Raw genomic sequence first — 18,349 nt, forward strand, 5'->3', positions numbered from 1 at the left:
ACTTTCTCCTCCCTACCCAAGAGAAGCAGGGGCTGCAGGTGAGTGACAGAGTTAGGGGACCCTCGGGAGGTCCCCAGTGGACAGAGGCTTCCTGCCCAGGCCTGCCTGGGAATTGCGAAGTTCTGTGGGGACTGGAGGGGAACAGGAAAAAGAGATGGAGGGAATGGAAGTGCAGGGAAGGTCCCTGGAAAGGGTGGGAGAGAGCAAAGCGGACCACCAGAAGGGAGGGGGAGGAGGAGATAGGTTCAGAACGAGGGGAGACACCGGGAGGAGAAGAAAGGGAGTCTCTGCCCCAAGGTCACCCCTGTGTCCCCGCTCCCAGCTTGCCAGTAGCACTCCATGAGCATTTGTTGAAAGACCACACTAATCAAACACATTTAAAAACTAATTTGTCATTAGATGAGCTACAGACAAATAATTGTCGCAGGCTGTTTATAGTTAATAGACAAAAAACGAAGAGAAGAGAAAACCCTGTAAACGTGCAATGTGGCAGGCTGGGTTTGGGTCTGTGGGGAGCAAACTCTGAGGTAGAGATTAGCACAGAGCTTTTAAAGCGCTTGGGGACCAGGCTGGGGGGAAAGACAAAGGCAGAAAGCAGGACGGCAGGAGCAGGTGGGCTGCCCTCGGCCAACAGGAAGCTCAGGCCACCGTCTGAGGTGTTCTAAAGACAGACTGCCCTTCAGGACTTACCAAGGTGGCAGGGGATACCAGGTCCTTAGTCCCCTGTGTCACAGTCGGGGGGGTGGGCTGCCCTGGCAGGGGGTCTGCCCTTCAGAGGAGGCCTCCCACCTTCACTGCTCCCAGCACTGGGTGAGGAGTCCATCAGCCCTGACAGAGGGGCTGGGCGGCATGGCGGAGCGTCCACAACTCAGTTTAAACCACATTTTACAGCCGTCTGGGAGACCTGAGCCTCAGGCTTGCTTGCTGGCCTCACAGGAGGAGGGGTCAGGTCCACCTGAGCAGTGTGAAGAACATCCCAAACATTCCTGGGAGCCTGGTTTTCTTTGTTCTTTCCCTCCGTCAGACAGGAAGCTCTTCAGAGGTGTACTCCACTCAGCCTGTTATTCTGGGAGCTTGTTTGTGTCACCCACAAAAGGCGGCCTCAGCCCCAGCCTGTCTGGAAACCTCGCCTGCCTTATAGCTCTCTGCCCTGGATCTGCTGGGATCTGGGTTCCCCCTGGAGATCTGGGGACAAGGGTAAGAAGAGGACAGGGGAAGTGAGAGGCCAGGGTTTGGAGGCAAATATCCCAGAGGCCTGGAGTCCCAAAGAGGCCACCAGGCCCCGAGGTGCTGGAGCAGCCGGGGCAGCACCTCCTCAGTGCCGTGTTCTTCTTTACCATCCATGGTTCATGTAGGACCAGGCCCCACCAACGGGCAGCATATGCAGGTCTGCCCGGGCCCAGGAGCCCCTCATCCTGGGCAAAAAGGACGGTGGTCATCCTGATGTCAGCGACCCGCCTGACATTGGGGCACAGACAAAGCATCTGCCTGGGGCCAGCACCCACCACCTAAGGACCATATACCCCTCGGTCCGCCAGGAGAAAACAGAGAAGAGTCCGAAGGTCTTAAAAGTAGAACGTGACAGTATTAGAACTTGAAAAGGACCAACAATCACAAGGCACTTACTCAGTTGTATAAGATTCACGTTCTTTCGTTTTATTCTGACAACAGTCTTGAGGTAGGAATTAGTGTCCCCTTTCACAAGAGGAAAACTGAGGCCCGGTCGGGTTAGTGAGTTGCACAGGGTCACACGGGGACAAGTGGCACCCGAGTCCCAGTCGTGCGTCCTCTGTCACGCTCTCCCACCAAACACTTGCTCTCCAAGGAGGCAGTGCGTTCAGGGTGGATGGAAGTCAGCTGTTTCTCCAAGGTGAGTTAAGACCCCCTCCTAGTTACACACCAGCTGGTGACCACCCCCTCCTGGTAAGGAGGACAGGTGTCTGTGTGTGTGTGTGTGTCCTGACACCACGCCAGTTAGTTCCTCAGTCTGAATCTCCCTTCTAGTGCCCTCTCCTGGACACAGGGAAGAGGTGCCTCCTCCCTGCTGTCCCCTGTGATGACCCCCTGCCCCTTCCTCTCTCCCCATATGCATCCTGGAGTGGCCCCACCATGGCTCCAGCTGTGTCACCCTCCTGACTGTGATGTTTGCTCTCCCCACTGGGAGGTCCCTGACTCAGGGCCAAGAGTGGAAATGCCACATCTGTCCCCAGGTGCTTATTCCAGTGACTGCAGGCCGGTGGAGCTCCCTTCCAGGGGAGGAACCCAGACCGTATCCTCCAGCCCTCTCCGCAGTAGAGGCCAAGTCTGAACCGTAAGCCTGTGAGGCAGGGGCAGACTCCCCAGGCTCCTTGGCTCCATCTTCCCCATCCCGCCCCACCGGGCAGTTCTCCAGGTTGTGGTCAGCTGAGTTGTCTTTGCTGTGTCACAAGTGGCTCCTCTTTTTCCCTGGAGGTGGGGGTGGGGGTGGGGGTGGGGATTCCCCCCTTTCTGTGAGTCCTGGTCCTCCCTTCAGGGGACTCTGAGGGCCCTCAGTCCCCTCCAGGAGCTCAGACCTGGAGCTCAGGTGTCGAAACTGGGGGAGAGAGCCGAGTTCAGCCTCTGCACCCCAGTCTGGGGACACGGTGGTCCTGCCGCTTAGAGGGGCTCTCAGCGGCTCTGTCACAGCTTTCCCAGGAGGGCCAGCCAGCAGGGGGCAGCACTGAGAGTGTGGGCTTGCTGGCTCCCAGGACTTGAGGGACCAGTAGGTGCCAAGAGCAGGGGACATCCAGAGGCCGATCAGAGGATGCATGGCTCAGAGGGGTGAGGGCTTGGACAGCTCTTGGGACCCCTGCTGCCGATGCCTCTGCGGACCCCCAATTCTTAGTTACTGTTCCTTCTTCTCCTCCAGGGCAGGCCACTGGGACATGGGCTGCCTCTGGGATGCTTTCTTCTCCAAGTGCATGGAGAAGCTTGGAGGGAGCAAAGGGAAGCTGAGGACACAGGGTTCTGGTGAAGAGAGGGCAGCCGTCCACCCCCCACCCCTGCTCCCTTCACCGTAGTAGCAAGGGGTTTGAGGCCAAGGGGAGCTGAGGCTCTCTGTCTGTAAACAGCATCATCGGGGCTTCTCTGTCATCCAGCGGGGGCCTGGGGGCCTGTGGCTCTAAGCAGAATCCCTTGGTGGCTTCCCCCAGGGCTCAATGCCTGGTGTCCTCCACTCTGGGTCCCGCCCCAGGTTCCTGGCAGCCCAGGGGGACTGTGTGTAAAGTGCAGCCTCTGGTTCTGGAAAGGCCGGAGTCCAGCTCTGCACAAGTCCTCACCCCCCACCCTGGCTCCAATCCAGATAGTTCCCCAACTTCACTCCTCCTCTGGCCTCCTGGGGCCCCTCTGGGAGAAGCTCCCCCACTCCATACGTGGCCTTAAACCAAGCAGGTTTCCATGGGGGCTCCGACCGTCCTGGTGGGTCCTTCCAGGGTCTAGCAGAATCCCTGCACACGCTGTAGCCTGTGAGGACCAGAAAGAGAGATGAAGGGCAAGCCTCCTGCTCCCCATCCCCCAAGCTCCGGCCTAGCCCAGCCCCTTCTGGCTCTGCCCTCCACTTCCCACCAGGTCAGCCCCAGAGGATTATGCTGTCCTGTCCCTGCCTGCCCTCCCTCCTCCCTCACCTGGGGGCCTCACGGTCCTCCTGACTGGACACAGGCAAAGACACACTGCCTGGGGACCGACTGCAGTCAGACACTTTGGAAAGTGTGTCAAGCCCCCAGTACTTTGCTCTCGGAAATACGGGAGGATGGACTCTACTCACTTCCTATGTGTCTCTTCTTCCAGAACCCATAGACCACGATCAGCACCACAGGCACTGACAGGAAGGTCAGTCCGCCCACAAGCACAATGGGATAAGAATCCTGGTACCTGAGGAGATGGGACAGAGTGGGGAGGTGAGTGCCAGGTTCCCTCCCACCCACGTTATTCTGCATACCTAACACGAGAGGAGTCGGACCAGGGGAAACCCTGACAGCCCCTGCAGGAAGTGATGGCCTCTCTTCTTTGGGGACCCAGCTGTGGGGGAGGGAAGTGAGGCGCTCAGAGTTCAGGGGAGGAAGTCCCCAGGTGGAGGGGAGCACCTCTGCTCTTTATTCCCCCAAAGCTGCTCATCGTTGAGGACAAGAACTCTAAGAGACGCCCATTTGTGAGGGCAGAGACCAAGATTCTTATTCTCCTTACAGTGACAGAGGAGGCGTCCTCCCACCTTCCTCCTCTGTCACACATGCTGTAGGGGCCTTGCCTGTATCTCTTGCTTGTATCACTCCCATGTACACCCATTGTCAGCACCTTCATTTAAATAGTTTTTGTGCCTAAGGACTTGCTGTTGTCACTGGTGCCCTCCATGCCACACACGGCAGGCAGCCCTCTACTGATGACCCCAGGAGTGGGAATATAAATACGCCAGCTCCCTTACCCCTCCGGGGGCTGCTTGACACTGGACCCCAGAGTTTCCCCAGTGGGACTGAGCTCTTGCTGCCCACAACGGCTTGGTTAAGTCCTCTGTCAGCTGCCTTCCATGCCCTCCCCACATTCTCCCCAGTGTTCCCAATACAACATGAATCCTGACCTCAGAGTCTGCTTCTGGGGCAACCCAAATCAGAGCGTCCTCCGTTTCCTACTTCCTACTGGGCAAGCCACCACCTTGTCCTGTCCCGACCCTCTCCTCTCCATCCCCTGCCCTCATTTCCATGCCATCCTTTATGTCACATCTCCATCCCAGCTTCCAGTCTCCCACCTCTTATTCAGCAACAGGCCAGATTGACTTTCTGGGGGGTGAAAGGGGAAGGTCTGCTATAACATTTGCACCTTGACATCTGTTCAGGCACCAAGAATTGTTGCCATGGCTGGTAAGATCTCATTCAACCCCAAATCCCACAGGTACCTGATAGGGGGTAATTTGTCGAGGGGAGATCTGCTGGTATGGCACAATCGCGTGGTGGGCGATCTGGTGGGCAGGTGCCCAGCCGTGGTGAAGACGGATGCTGGGCCAGCCGAGGAGGCTCTGGCATTGCTGGGAGATGCACTCACAGTCTGGAGCCCCGTGGTCCTTCTGGGCTCTGGGCTGGAGGGGCTGGTGAAGCTGTAGCCTGTCAAGGAGGCCAGGCTGATGGTCCCTGAGGCAGTGGAGGGCAAGAGTCTGGCAAGGGTGAGGACTCCAGGTGTGAACACCGTCACACCGGTGGTAAAAGGGGCATCAGGGCCTGCGGGAGGGGCTTGGCCCGCGGTGACGACCATTCCGCTCTTGAGGATGCTGGACAGCTGGGTAAGAGGAGTGTTTCTTTTGGTTGTGGGGGCTGAGGGACCAGAGAGGGAGGAACGTTAGACCGAGTTGGGGGCCTCGATGCCGAAGCAGATCGTGGCAACCGAAACGGCTGTCTGGCTGCGGGGGTGGGGCAGCCCCTGTGCTCCTCTCCCCTCCTTGACCTTGGACCCAGGATTCTGCTCTGCTGGTGTGCGTTTGTTCAGAGGGTGGTATCAGAGAGAAGTAAAGAAGGAAAAAGCCTTCACAATTTCTGGAGCCTCCCCTGCCAGGGCTCCTGGCCCCGAGGACACGCCCTCCCCATCCCTATCTCTCTCTTGTCGATTCCAGACCCTCCATGTTCCTGTGGGTCAAAGAGATTTCTCTACTCTGGTGCTGAACAGGGACTTTTCCAGTTACTGGGGTCCAGAGACGAGGATAAGGAACTGCAAAGGCCCTGATTCCAAAGGACGCCACAAGCAGCTTGGTCAGACAGCTTCCCTGGGGGTTTTCTAAGAGGCACCCAAACTGGTCCTGCTACCCTTGTCCATCAAACTAGCCCTTTGCTCTCTCATTTTCTAGAAAAAGGCTGGTGTACAGATGGATGGTGAGGGAGAAGGGAGTTGTAGTTGTGAGGTCCAACCTAAGGGGGTTGGGTCTTTCTCTGCAGGGAACCAGAAAATTGGAGAGAGATTGGGGTTGGGGGGGGCAGCTGCTGCATTCTGGGATTGTGCATGGCAGTGACGCATTCCCCAGGGCCGGGTGGTCGCCATGAAGGTGCCTGTTTTTCTGGGCAAGGGAACCCAGAACAAGCGGCATTGGTGAGGGTGGGCCTAGGGGAAGAGGCTGACCGGGAGCCTCATCTCCTACTCAGCAGTGGGGAGCCACTTCGGAGAACTCACCAATAGGTGCTTTGGGAGAGCCAGGGTTTGGACACCCACCTCATAGAGGATCTCAAAGGTTGGGCAGAAAAGGAGTGGCATCCAACAGAAAGAGCACTCCTACAAGGGTCAGGGAAGTCACACAGCCATTTCCTTCTTCTTCATGACTGCCCAGTACACCAAGAAGTTGGAAGCGGGAGGACGAGGAAAGGGTGACAGAGAGGCACCCCGTCTTCCCCACCTCCTGAGATGGAGGAAGGGGAGGGAGGCAGCAGGCTACCTCCCCTTCTCCACTTCAGGTGCCTTGTGCCATGAAACCTGGTCTTCAAGGGGCGCAAGGCTACCTCCCCTTCTCCACTTCAGGTGCCTTGTGCCATGAAACCTGGTCTTCAAGGGGCGCAAGGGGGAGTAGAAGAGAACACGTATTGCTAGAATTGAGCTTTTACTTGGGCTGAGGATTTTTTATTTCCTAATAACTGAAAAGGCCTGCAAAGCTGAAATTTCCCCCAAATTGTCAGTAAGAGATGGAAGGTAAGATTTGACATAATAGAATAGAGGGATATGCTAACCGTTCCCTATTTGTAGTCCTACAAAGGAAGATAATCAATAAACTGCTTTGGGAACAAGAAAAGGTTGATAATGCAATAGTTTAGGGGTTCCCAAAGGGTCAGGGGGGTGGGGGGTGGGAGACGAGGGTGAAGGGGATCAAATATATGGTGATGGAAGGAGAACTGACTCCGGGTGGTGAACACACAATGGGATTTATAGAGGATGTGATACAGAATTGTACACCTGAAATCTACGTAATTTTACTAACAATTGTCACCCCAATAAATTTAAAAAAAAAAAGGTTGATAATGAATTTCATATTCTTTGGCTACTTTTTTCAGGCTCTTTCACTGGCCCTTCACCATTTCCTATCTATAAATGTGGGAGGACCGTGGCCCTCCTCTTTTCTTTTTCTACACTCAAGGGAGAGCTTTCGTAGCTCCTTGATTTTTTAAGCACTACGTTGAGATATAATGTAATCTACATCCCATATAACACACCCATTTATAGTGTCAAATTCAACGGTTTTTAGAACACTCAGAGAAGACCTCCTTGAGCAAGTGACACCGAGCAGAGCCCTGAATGATGAGAGTGTATCAACCATTAGCACAGTCAATTTTAGAGAATATTTTCATGTCAAAAAGAAACCACTTACCGTTTAGCTATTACCTCCCTATTACCTTTTCCTTCCCTCCAGCCCTAGGCACCCACTAATCTACTTTCTGTCTATAGATTTCTCTAGTCCCTTCAACTTTAAACTGTCTTGACTAAGATACTTTCAAATACATCCCTAGCTCTCACCTCTCACCTGAGCACCAGGCTGATACATCAACTGCCGGCTTCATTTCTCCACTTGAGGTTCTAAAGTATCTTAAACTCAGCATGACACAATAGAGTTCTTAATTTCCCTCCTTCAAACTAGCTCCTCTTTCGGATCTACCCTACCCAATAAATGGAACCGCCATCCATCCACCTTGCTGATGAAACAGGACACCTTGGAGTCACCCTTGATTTCTCACTTTTGCTCACCTCCCACATGAGCAAATCCTGTCTTACCTCAAAATCGTACAGGGTGGGCAGGAAGTCTGACTGTCATAGACGTGAGCCACTCCATTTCTCTCCACTTCCAGGGCCTACACTCTACCCCCAGACACTGCCGTTTCCAGCCAGGACGCCCTCAGTGGTCTCTCTGCCCGTGTTCTTACCTTTCCACAATCCATCCACACAGCAGCCATTATTATCTTGAAGATAAACCACAACACACCCTGGCGGCTCTCCACGAGCTCCCTATTACACTTGGAATAAAATTCAAACTCCATATCATGGACGTTAGGGTTGCTGTGTGACCCTCCAACCTTCTCCTGTCCTTGTGCCCCACACTCAGTATGGACCAGCCACACAGGACTGCCTTACACAGGCCTCGTGCCTCACCTCAGGGCCTTTGCACATGCAGTGCTCCCCACCTAGAATGCCAGGTGAAGCACCCACATTTCCACAGGGTTAGAAAACGCTCATCATTCAGGGCTCTGTCCGATGTCACATGCTCAAGGAGGTCTTCTCTGAACCCCTGTTCTTTGGCAGTTCCTCCTACCACGGAGTTACTCTCTAGTTTACCACACTGTTCTATTTTTGTAAGAGCATTTATTGGTATCTGCAATGATCTGGCTGAAGACGTGCTGCGGCCCATCATCTCCCATAAGGCCAAACTGTCTGTTTTCGCTCACCTCGGAGCCTAGAATAGCGGCGGGCACATAATCTGGGCTCAGTGAATATGTATGGCACAGATGACTGAATAAAACAAGGCACAGAGAGTCCTGAGTTTGAATCTCATCTCCGCCACTTGCTAGCTCCGTGAACTTGGACAAGGTCAGAGGCGCGTACGGCTTTCGAGATACCATTTATAAAACGGTGGCAATAATGTTCACGAAGCTGTCTATAAACGAACGGTGCAAACTCTGTGCAACATGCTCATTGAGGGATTATTATTCTTATTATAGCTGACGTTAGTGGAGTGCAGGGCAGGGAGGAGACACCCCACCATCCCAGGGCCCCAGCAGGCCTGCTCACCTGGCGACACTTCCAGCTGGAAGCCCATCAGAGGGTAGAGGGTCCCCGAGCTGTTGCGCATACACCAGTACCGGCCCGAGTCCTGGCGCCTGAGGTCCGCCATGGTGATGTTGACCACCTTGGCCTGGGTATCGTCCTGCAGCACGTAGCGCGGCCCCTGTGCCCAGACCCGGGCAAACCCAGTCTCACACTTCTTCCTCCTGATTTTGCACCAAACCTTACCCTCCACGCGGTTTTTGCGGCTCTTATAGGAGCACTGCACAGACAGGGTCTCCCCTTCAAAATGCTGCACTTTGGAGTACACACTCTCAACAGGGGCACCTGGGGAGAACACAACTTGTTGAGCAAGGTCTGGCAAAAGAGCAGGGAGGGGGCATCTTGCAGCTTGAAGCTCGTGGTGAAGGGAGAGAAGGTGGAGATTGCCCTGCTGTCTCGGGGCTTCTGAGGGAGAAACACAGCCCTACTATGAGGGACCTCCCTCCCCCCAGTCTGAGGGGGGAGGCACAGACCTCATCCTCAGGGCATTGACAATCTGATGGTGGAGACAAAGGCATAGCCTGCAGGGAGCCCCTAGTCTAATGGAGGAAACACAGGCCTGACAGTCAGGGAGCATCATCAGACCAGCCCCTTTCTTCACAGTATTTTCTAGCCTGATGGGAAAGTGCTAAAAAAGCCCCATCTTCAAAGTCTTGTGGGAAAGACCCAGGGCTTGCTCGTAGTGAGACAGATGCACAGACACAAACCCAAGTCATTAATTAAGCTATGAAATTCCAGAGCACAAACCACTTAGGTGGATAGGAAAATCCATTCTCAGTTTTTGAAAAAAATAAGAGTAGTTTTTTATTTCACAAATAGGTTCACATAGATATCTATTAAATAGCAAGTTGTCTTAGTTCATTCTAGGTGGTGTTTAATTTTAAAATAAGCTAGTTGCATAGATTAAATATGCCCCAAATTGCACATAAATTCCCAACGCAGTGCAAGCCAAAGAATTCTACAATTAGTCACTGCTCATTTGCAATACATTGCACTCTATGCCTAGGAATAAGATGTGGTCTGTGCACTGCATAATCCATGGTCTGGGGGGGAGGGAGTAGGTCAGAGGTGGTGAATCAGGGGACAGGGAGAGGGAGAAAGCTGGGGTGGGACCCCAGAGCCTTCTGCAAACAAACACATACACACAAGTTACTCCCCACTAAGCCAGAAGAGTGAGCACACAAATTGGAGTCTACATAAACATGGGTTAAAACTCTCTGGATCTACCACGGACTAACCACATGAGCAGATCACTTAACATACATGTTCCTTCGTGTGTCTCAGGTTGGCTATGAGAACCATGCCCCAGGACAGTGCCTTGAATACAGCAGGTGCTCACTGTTTGATTCCTTTTCCCAAATGCAGGTTGCTCCAGACTTTTCCACTGCAGCTCAAAACTGTGATAACCAATGGCCCGGCCTCTGCCTCAGTTTCCAACGCAGCTCACTACAGTTAAGGCTTGGAGTAAGATAACACCCTCTCTGAGCATCACTAAACAGAATGATCCAACTCAATTATTTGGCGGGTGGGAGGTTTGGGGGACCCCAGGACGGGTCAGCACAGGAGACACTCTTCTGCCCTCTCTGGGGGAGGGGCATGGGTGAGGTGACCTTGGAAACAGTCTCCAGGGTACTGTGTTCATTTGTGTCCACCTTCCACCCCTCTCACAGGTGATGAGGAGTGGGTTTGGCCAACCCCCACCATGGCCAGAACTGAGCAGGAAGTGGTAACTTGGTTGCCATGGTAGCAAGGAAGGCAGGATTGGGTGAGGCCCCCTCCAGGAACTTCAGCAGCTATAAGGTGGGAGAGGCCTTCAGGGATTGCTTCCCCTCAAGACTGGGGGAGTGGCATGAGCATTCTGAGAAACGGTGAGTTCAAAGGGCACACACATGATACGATGATTCCCGTAACAACCAAGCAGGCTTTTTAAAAGAGGCCAAGGGAAGAAGGCTTTTTGTGTGAGGAACTTGAGTGGCCCTGGTCAGAGGTCCCGAGGAAGGCTGGTAGATAAGAGGCCGCCTGCGGAGAGGGTCCAGAGCTTTACCTTAGTTTGTAAGATCGGGGTTCAGCTTTGCCTGGGGCCAGGAATTAGGATGGAAACTTCTCATTGGTCTCTGATAAGGAGATCTACCCTAGGGCAGCCCCACCTCCTTCTCCCTCTCCTCCAATTCCATAAAATATTAAACAGGATCACTGGGCAAGAAAAATCGGGGAGGGAAGGTCTAGGAAATGGTCATTCGGTGCCCCCGGCCAGCCCCCCAGCTTCTCACCTGAGAGGCAGCCCTTGCCGCACAGCAGCAGCAGCAGCAGTAGGAATGTGGGACCCATGGCTCCATGCAGCTGGAGACGGTCACAGGCCAGCAGGGGGCCAAGACACCCCGAGGAGCCAAGGCTCGGCCGCAGGCCCATGCAGGGTTGGCTACTTCTGTCTGCCAGGGAAGGACCTGGGCTTCTGAAAGTGAAGTTGCCCATTTAGGGAAGTGAGGAAGTCACGGGACCCACTGTAACCAGCAGACCGCAGAAGCCCACTGAGCCTAGGAGAGGGTGGTGCCGGTTGCAGTTTCCGCCCTCTTCCTCGAAACTTCAGGCAGGTGTGGCTGCTCCACCCAGTCTGGGCCCCCAGCCCAGGGAGGGCTCGCAGAGTCAGAAGGCGCTGTGAGCCAGACGCTCTCTGGATTGCCTCCTGGAAACTAGTACCAGAGGCGTGCCTCCTATTCTGAGACAGGGAATCCATCTAGGGAGTGGTGTGAAGTTTCCAGAACCTCAGGTACAGACTTCCCTGGAATCCTGTGGGTTCAGAGGCCCAGGGGTAGGGGCTATACCGCTGGGGCCAGGCATCTCGAACACTACATTTTTCACAAACACATGCTCACAAGAAGTTTCTTGTAAACTCACGTTCATTCATTTATCCCTCACCAAATGAATTCATTCTGGCTCGCTCTTTCTCTCTCTCTCTCTCTCTCTCTTCTCTCTCTCTCTCTCTCTCTCTCTCTCTCTCTCTCTCTCTCTCTCTCTCTCTCTCTCTCTCTCTCTCTCTCTCTCTCTCTCTCTCTCTCTCTCTCTCTCTCTCGACTTCTGGCTGGGCTGGTCAGAACTGTCACTCATGCTCACACCCATGTCCAAATAACCCCCCTACGTGCTCAAATGCAATCGTACTTTTGTCACGGTTAGAGTGGCAGGGGTAAAAATGATGCAAATTGTAAAACTCAGAGCATAAGTTTCAGGTTCAGGGAGGGGTCCCTGTGCTCTCACATGTGGGGGCACACACACACACACACACACACACACACACACAAGCTGCCTCTCCTTTTCACTACTAACATGTCCGCTAATCTTTATTCTTCTGGCTACCTGTCCCGCTGTCCTGCCTACTTACCCACCAGCTCTCTCCATACTCCTGCTCCCTCTTGCAGGCTTCCCAAAGCAACACCATTGTGCCCCTCCCCCACCTCTTCTCCAGAAACCACACCCCCAGCCCCCTCTTCCTCTCGGTCTGGCCCTCAGCCAGCACACAGGCATGCCCACTTCACTTCCTCCCCTGCAACCCTATCTCGCCTATACAGCCGCCGGGCTCCAACTGAAATGACCCAGCATTTGGCCCAAGACCCCACCCTTCACGTAGTCCCCAGGGCCGAGAATCAGGATACACTTCTGACAACCAGGAGCTGTGTCATCTGCTCCTTTCGGGTGTGGGGACCTCATTGGAGCCCCATGACGATGTGTGCTCCCCCTACTCACCTATGTGAACTTTCTCCTCCTTTGATGGGACTCAGAATAAAAAGTTCTCAAGTTGCACGGCCACCGTCTTGAATGGAGTTGGAACCCCCAAGTCCCAAACCAAGGAAATTTTATCTTTGTTGACCCCAAAAGTCTCTTAACTTATTCATTTGTCCCTTCTTACAATCTTCTGTGCTGTGCATGGTGTGAGGTGTTGGGAGGTACAAGAATGACATCCAGTCGTCACTCCAGACCTCTCAGCTCCCAGAAGACCTACTGTGCTTTCCTCATCCACTTCTCCTTCTCCACATTTCTCCCTCAGATCCCTGAGTTCAGAGGCTATCTCACCTCTCAACACACATGGTATCTTCCTTCCTTCCTTTCCTCAGTCCTCAGGAAATGGCTGCAGGAGATGGAATGTCCCCCTGGGGGAACTTCATGTGCCTGGAATCCACACTGCTGTGTGCCCGGCACAGAGTGAGGCGTTGTGAAAAGTGCCATCACTGTGATAGCTGATGAGGGTGTAAGAACCCAAACATTCTCAGCTCCTCTCAGAGCGGAGGTATAAACTGGATTCAACGTTTCTTGAGCGATATTTGGAAGAATTTGTCAAAATCGCTAAAAATCTGTATACATGAGGCTTTTTGTACAAAGTAACTTAATACAGCATTATAGTTTTCTGTGTCTTTCTATTTCCATTTAAAAAGTAAGGTCTGCTTTACACAGAGGAAAATTCATTCTTTTCAGTGGAAAGTTCTGGGAGTTTAACAAACCCATAGGCATTTGTACCCACCACCATCATTATGATTAGAAGTATTCCAGTACCCCCTAAAGTTTCCCCGTGTCCCCTGGTAGTCATCTCCCCTCAGTCAGGCCCACTCTCAGTTCCTAGCGTTTGGCCCTTTCCAGAATGTTATAAAAATGGAATGATATAATACAGCTTATTTCTTAGTATAATGCATTAGAGATAATGTGTGTTGGGTGTATCAGTAGCTTGTTCCTTTTTATTGCAAAGTAGGATCCCATTGTGTGGACGAACCACCCTCCATATCCCAGTTGGGGGACATTCAGGTCGGCATCCAGTTTTGGGTTATTCCAGATAATACTATTACAAATATTTGTACACAGGTTTTTGTATGAACATAGGTTTACATGTCACTTGGGTAGATACCTAGAGTGGGGTTGTTGGGTTGTATGGTCAGATTATGTTTAATTTCAAAGAAATTGACAAATTGTTTTCCAATGTGGCTGTACCGTTTTGCATTTCTACCAGCAGTTTCCCAGTAGTTCCCTATTCTTGCTACCATTTTGATATTGTCAGTGTTGGTTTTTTTCCCCCTTTCTAGGTGTGTTCATTGTGGTTTTATTTTGCGTTTCTCTAATGATATTGAGTATCTTTTATTATGCTTATTCATCCTCAATATATCTTCTTTAAGGTAATATCTGTTCAAATATTTTCCTCATTTTTTATTTGTTTTCTTATTATTGAAGTTTGAAAGCTCTTTATATATTCTGATGTATTCTTTAATTAAATAGGTGTTTTGCAAATCTTTTTCCCAATCTGTGGTTTGCCTTTTTATTTTCTTATTAGTATCTTTCATGAGCAAAAGTTTTTAATTTTGATAAAGTTTAATATGTCATTTTTTATCATACTTTTTGTGTCATATCTAAGAAATCTTTGCTTAATTCAAGGTCAGAAAGATTTGCTTAACAGCCTTTTTGAGATATAATTCACATAATATAAAATGGACTCATTTAAAGTGTATACTTCAGTAGTTTTTAGTATGTACATTGAGTTGTACAACCATCACCATGATCCAACTTTACATGTTCACCACCCAAAAATGAAACTCCATACCCGTTAGCAGTCACACCCTGTGTTAGTTTCCTATGACTTCAAACTTGGTGGCTTCACACGCAGACATTTATTCTCTCACAGTTCTGGAAGCCAGAAGTTGGCAATAGTATCTCTGGACCAAGATCAAGGTACCGGCAGGGCGGCAGTTCCTCTGGAAACTCAAGGGAGGAGGCATCTCTTGCTTCTTCCAGCTTAAGGTGAGTGCCAGCATTCCTTGGCTTGTGACTTTGTCACTCTGCCCTTTAAGGCCAACATCTCCAGACTCTGTTCCATCGTCCCATCACCTTCTCCTTTGTGTGTTCAAATCTCCCTCCGCCTCCCTCTTATAAGGATACATGTCATTGCATTTCGTGCCTGGGCAAATAGTCCAGAATAATCTCCCCATTTCAAAACGCTTAACTTAATCACATCTGCAAAGACCCACTTTTCCCATATGAGGTAACATTCATAGGTCCCAGGGATTAGGACATGGATATCTTTTGGGAAGCCATTTTTCCATTTGTCACACTCCCCTTTCTTACCTCTTCTCCTCCTACTGCTGCCCCAGGCAACCACTCATCTACTTTCTATCTTTATAGACTTGTCTATTCTGGACATTTCAAAAAAACTTAATCAAGCACTATATGGTCCTTTGCAACTGGCTTCTCTCATTTAGTATAGTGTTTTCAAGGTTTGTCCATGTTGTACAGTACTTGCCGCAACAAGTTATATCAGTGTCTCATTCCTTCAAATAGCTAAGTAGTATACCATTTGCATATGCATTTGGTTTATCCATTCATTGGTTGATGGGCATCTCGTTTGTTTCCATTGTTTGCCTATTATGAACCATGCTACTATAAACATTCGTGTACAAGTTTTTGTGTGGACATATGTTTTCATTTCTCTTGGGTATATAACTATGAGTAGAATTGCTGGATCATATGGCAATTCTGTACTTACCATTTTGAATAACTGCCAGATAGTTTTCCAACATGGCTGCACCATTTTACACACTCACCAGCAATGGATGAGAGTTCTAGTTTCTTTACAGTCTCTATAATACTCGTTACTTGTCTTTTTTTATGATAGCCATCCTAGTGGGTATGAAGTACTATCTCACTGTGGTTTTGATTTGTATTTACCGAACGACTGGTTGTGTTGAGCATCTTTTCATGTACGTACTTGGCATTTGTGTACCTTCCTTGGATAAATGTCTATTCAAATTCTTTGCCTAATTTTCAGGTGGGTTATTTGCCTTTGTAGCACTTGAAAAATGTGTCACTTTATTGTGACCTCCGTGGTTTCAAAATTAGCGTTTCTGTAATTCGAATTGGTGTTCCTTTATAGGTAATGTCTGGCTGTTTTTAAGGGTTTTTTCTTTGTCTTTAGTTTTCAGAAGTTTACTTATGATATGTCTTGGTGTGTGTTTCTTTGGTTTCATTCCTTTTTGGAGATTACTCAGTTTTCTGGATCTGTAGGTTTATATCTTTTGCCAAATTTGGGTTCTTTTTATCATTATTTCCTCAAATACGTTTTCAGTTCATGCTCTTTTTCCTCTCCTCCTGGGACTCCCATGATGTAAATGTTAGCCCTTTTGTTATTGTCCCACAGATCACTGAGGCACTGCTAATTGTTTTCAGTCTGTTGTTGCTCTGTTGTTCAGACTGAATAAATTCTATTGATCCGTCTTCAAGTTCACTAGTTCTATCCTGTCATTTTCACTCTATGATGGAGTCCGTTCAGTAAGTTTTTTCTTTTGGTTATTGTATTTTTTAGTCCCCAAACTTCCTTCGGTTATTGATTTCTAATTTAATTCCATGTGGTGGGAGAACATACTCTTTATGGTTTCAAAGGGCTTTGTTGGTACTGCCACTAAAGGTACCCGGAAATGTCAGGCGATGCCCTACTTGTGGGGTAGATTTGGGGATGGTCCAGGGCCTTGCCACTGTCACTGCTGCTAGTGGATCAGCCCACACGGTGTTCTCTCCAACACCCAGTTCAGGGAAATGGGGGAATAAAAAGAAACCTCAGGGAACTGACCGTGTTGTTGTATCACAAGTCCTGAGGTCTCTAGCCAGCTGCCTCCTCTACCCAGCTTTTAGGATCCTTTTATCATTATTTGTTGAGTAATTTACAGGATATTTAGTTGTATTTAGAAGAGAGGAGCAGAAAAAAGTGAATCTACCCCATCTTGTGCTGGAACCAGAAACTATTGTTTATTTTTATTATTGAATTATAAGGATTTGTTATATAGTCTAGATATGAGGCATATGATTTGCAAATATATTCTCCGATTCTGTGGATTGCTTTTTCACTTTCATGATGGTATCATTTTCAGTACAAAAGTTTTAAATTTTGATGAAGTCCAATTTATCTAGTTTTATTCTTTTGTCACTTAATACTTTTAATGCCATATTTTAAAAACCATTGCTTAACCCAAGGTCACAAAGATTTACTCCTATGTTTTCTTCTAAATTTTTTATAGTTTTAGCTGTTACATTTAAGTCTATGATCCATTTTGAGTTAATTTTTATGTACGATGAGATATGAATCCAACTTCATTCTTTTGCGTGGTGGATATGCAGTCATTTCAATCTTTTCAAACCATTTGTTGAAATGATAATCCTCCCCCATTGAATTATTTTCACATCATTGTCAAAACCAATTGACCATAAAGGTTAGGGTTTATTTCCAGACTCTCAATTCTATTCCCTTGGTCTGCATGTCTAGCTTTAAGACAGTACCACACTGGTTTGTTTGTTTGTTTGTTTAGTTTCAGGTGCACAAAACAATGTAATACTTAGACATTTATCATTTATATCCCTTACACAGTGACAACCCCTCTCCCCCATCCACTACCCCTCTGATATCACACACAGCCACTACATTTCCACTGTCTCTATTCCTAATGCTGTACTCCACTTCTTGTAAGTATATACATACATATATATACATATATATATACACATATATATACACACATATATATATATATATATACATATATAAAATTATAGTCAACATTCATTATTGTTCAGCTTCAGGTGTACAGTGCAGTGATCAGGCGTTTACATCATCCCTGAGGTGGTCTCCCTAACGAGACAAGTGTCCATCGGATACCCTACAAAGTCTTTACAACATTATTGATTGCATTCCCCAAATTGACTCTTTTGTATCCCTGTGGTAACCTTGTGGTTACCGACTGTGCTTTCTAATCCCGCCTTTCCCCTTCTCCCCAATCCCCTCCCATCTAGCAACCCTCAATTTTTTCTCTGTGTTTCTGAGACTGTTTCTGATTAGTTCATTCATTTATTCTTTTCTTTAGATGCCACATATAAGTGAGATCATATGGTATTTGCAGCACTATACACAATAGCCAAGGCATGGAAAAAACTGAAATGGCCATCGATAGACGACTGGATTAAGAAGCTGTGGTATATTTATACAATGGAGTATTACGCGGCCATAAAGAAAAGGAAATATTACCATTTGCAAGAATATGGATGGACCTAGAGAACATTATGTTAAGTGATATAAGTCAGACAGAAAAAGACAAGTACCACACTGTTTTGATTACTGTAGTTTTGTAATAAACTTTGAAATCAGGAAGTATGAGTTCTCCAACTTTGTTGTTCTTTTTCAAGTTTGTTTTGGCTATTCTGGGTCCTTTGCGTTTCTATATAAATTTTAGGATCATCTTGTCAGTTTCTGAAAAGAGCCACCTAGGATTTTGATAGGGATTGTGTTGAATCTGTAGATCAATTTGGAAACTATTGTCATGTTAACAATATTAAATGTTCTAATCCATAAATATGATATTGATTTATTTAGATCTTTAATTTCTTTTAACAATCTTTTATAGTTTTCAGTGTACAAGTCTTGCATGTCTATTGTGAATTTTATTCCTATTTTATTCCTTTTGATGCTATCATAAGTGGAATTGCTTTCTTAATTTCATTTTCAGATTGTCCATTGCTAATGTATAGAAATATAGTTCAATTT

At 48.8% G+C, this 18,349-nt stretch overlaps 1 protein-coding gene and 1 long non-coding RNA gene across 6 annotated transcripts; one reads left to right on the forward strand and one right to left on the reverse strand.

Annotated features, from left to right (window-relative positions):
• Positions 1–1,651: 1,651 nt before the first annotated feature.
• On the reverse strand, positions 1,652–12,232 carry TREML2 (triggering receptor expressed on myeloid cells like 2). 4 transcript variants are annotated; one of them, XM_033103589.1, is made up of 6 exons: positions 12,170–12,232; positions 11,064–11,245; positions 8,758–9,078; positions 4,904–5,315; positions 3,782–3,888; positions 1,652–3,480 (listed from the first exon to the last, which is right to left on the reverse strand). In XM_033103589.1, the coding sequence occupies exons 1-6, from the start codon at positions 12,184–12,186 to the stop codon at positions 3,293–3,295; spliced, it is 1,227 nt and encodes a 408-aa protein (XP_032959480.1). In that variant the 5' UTR covers positions 12,187–12,232; the 3' UTR covers positions 1,652–3,292. The 4 variants fall into 4 exon arrangements, with proteins under 4 accessions (XP_032959480.1, XP_032959482.1, XP_032959481.1 ...); XM_033103591.1 differs by lacking the exon at positions 12,170–12,232 and having other exon boundaries at positions 4,904–5,108; positions 11,064–11,289; XM_033103590.1 differs by lacking the exon at positions 12,170–12,232 and having other exon boundaries at positions 4,904–5,135; positions 11,064–11,289.
• Positions 11,413–17,728, forward strand: LOC117020835 (uncharacterized). Of its 2 annotated transcripts, none has more exons than XR_004422739.1 (3): positions 11,413–11,560; positions 14,450–14,565; positions 17,673–17,728. It is a non-coding gene; the product is annotated as an uncharacterized LOC117020835 (long non-coding RNA). The 2 variants fall into 2 exon arrangements; XR_004422740.1 differs by lacking the exon at positions 17,673–17,728 and adding an exon at positions 15,959–16,002.
• Positions 17,729–18,349: the final 621 nt, after the last annotated feature.

The sequence above is a fragment of the Rhinolophus ferrumequinum genome, chromosome 3 (assembly GCF_004115265.2).
Source record: "Rhinolophus ferrumequinum isolate MPI-CBG mRhiFer1 chromosome 3, mRhiFer1_v1.p, whole genome shotgun sequence".
NCBI classification, from domain to species: Eukaryota; Metazoa; Chordata; class Mammalia; order Chiroptera; family Rhinolophidae; genus Rhinolophus; species Rhinolophus ferrumequinum.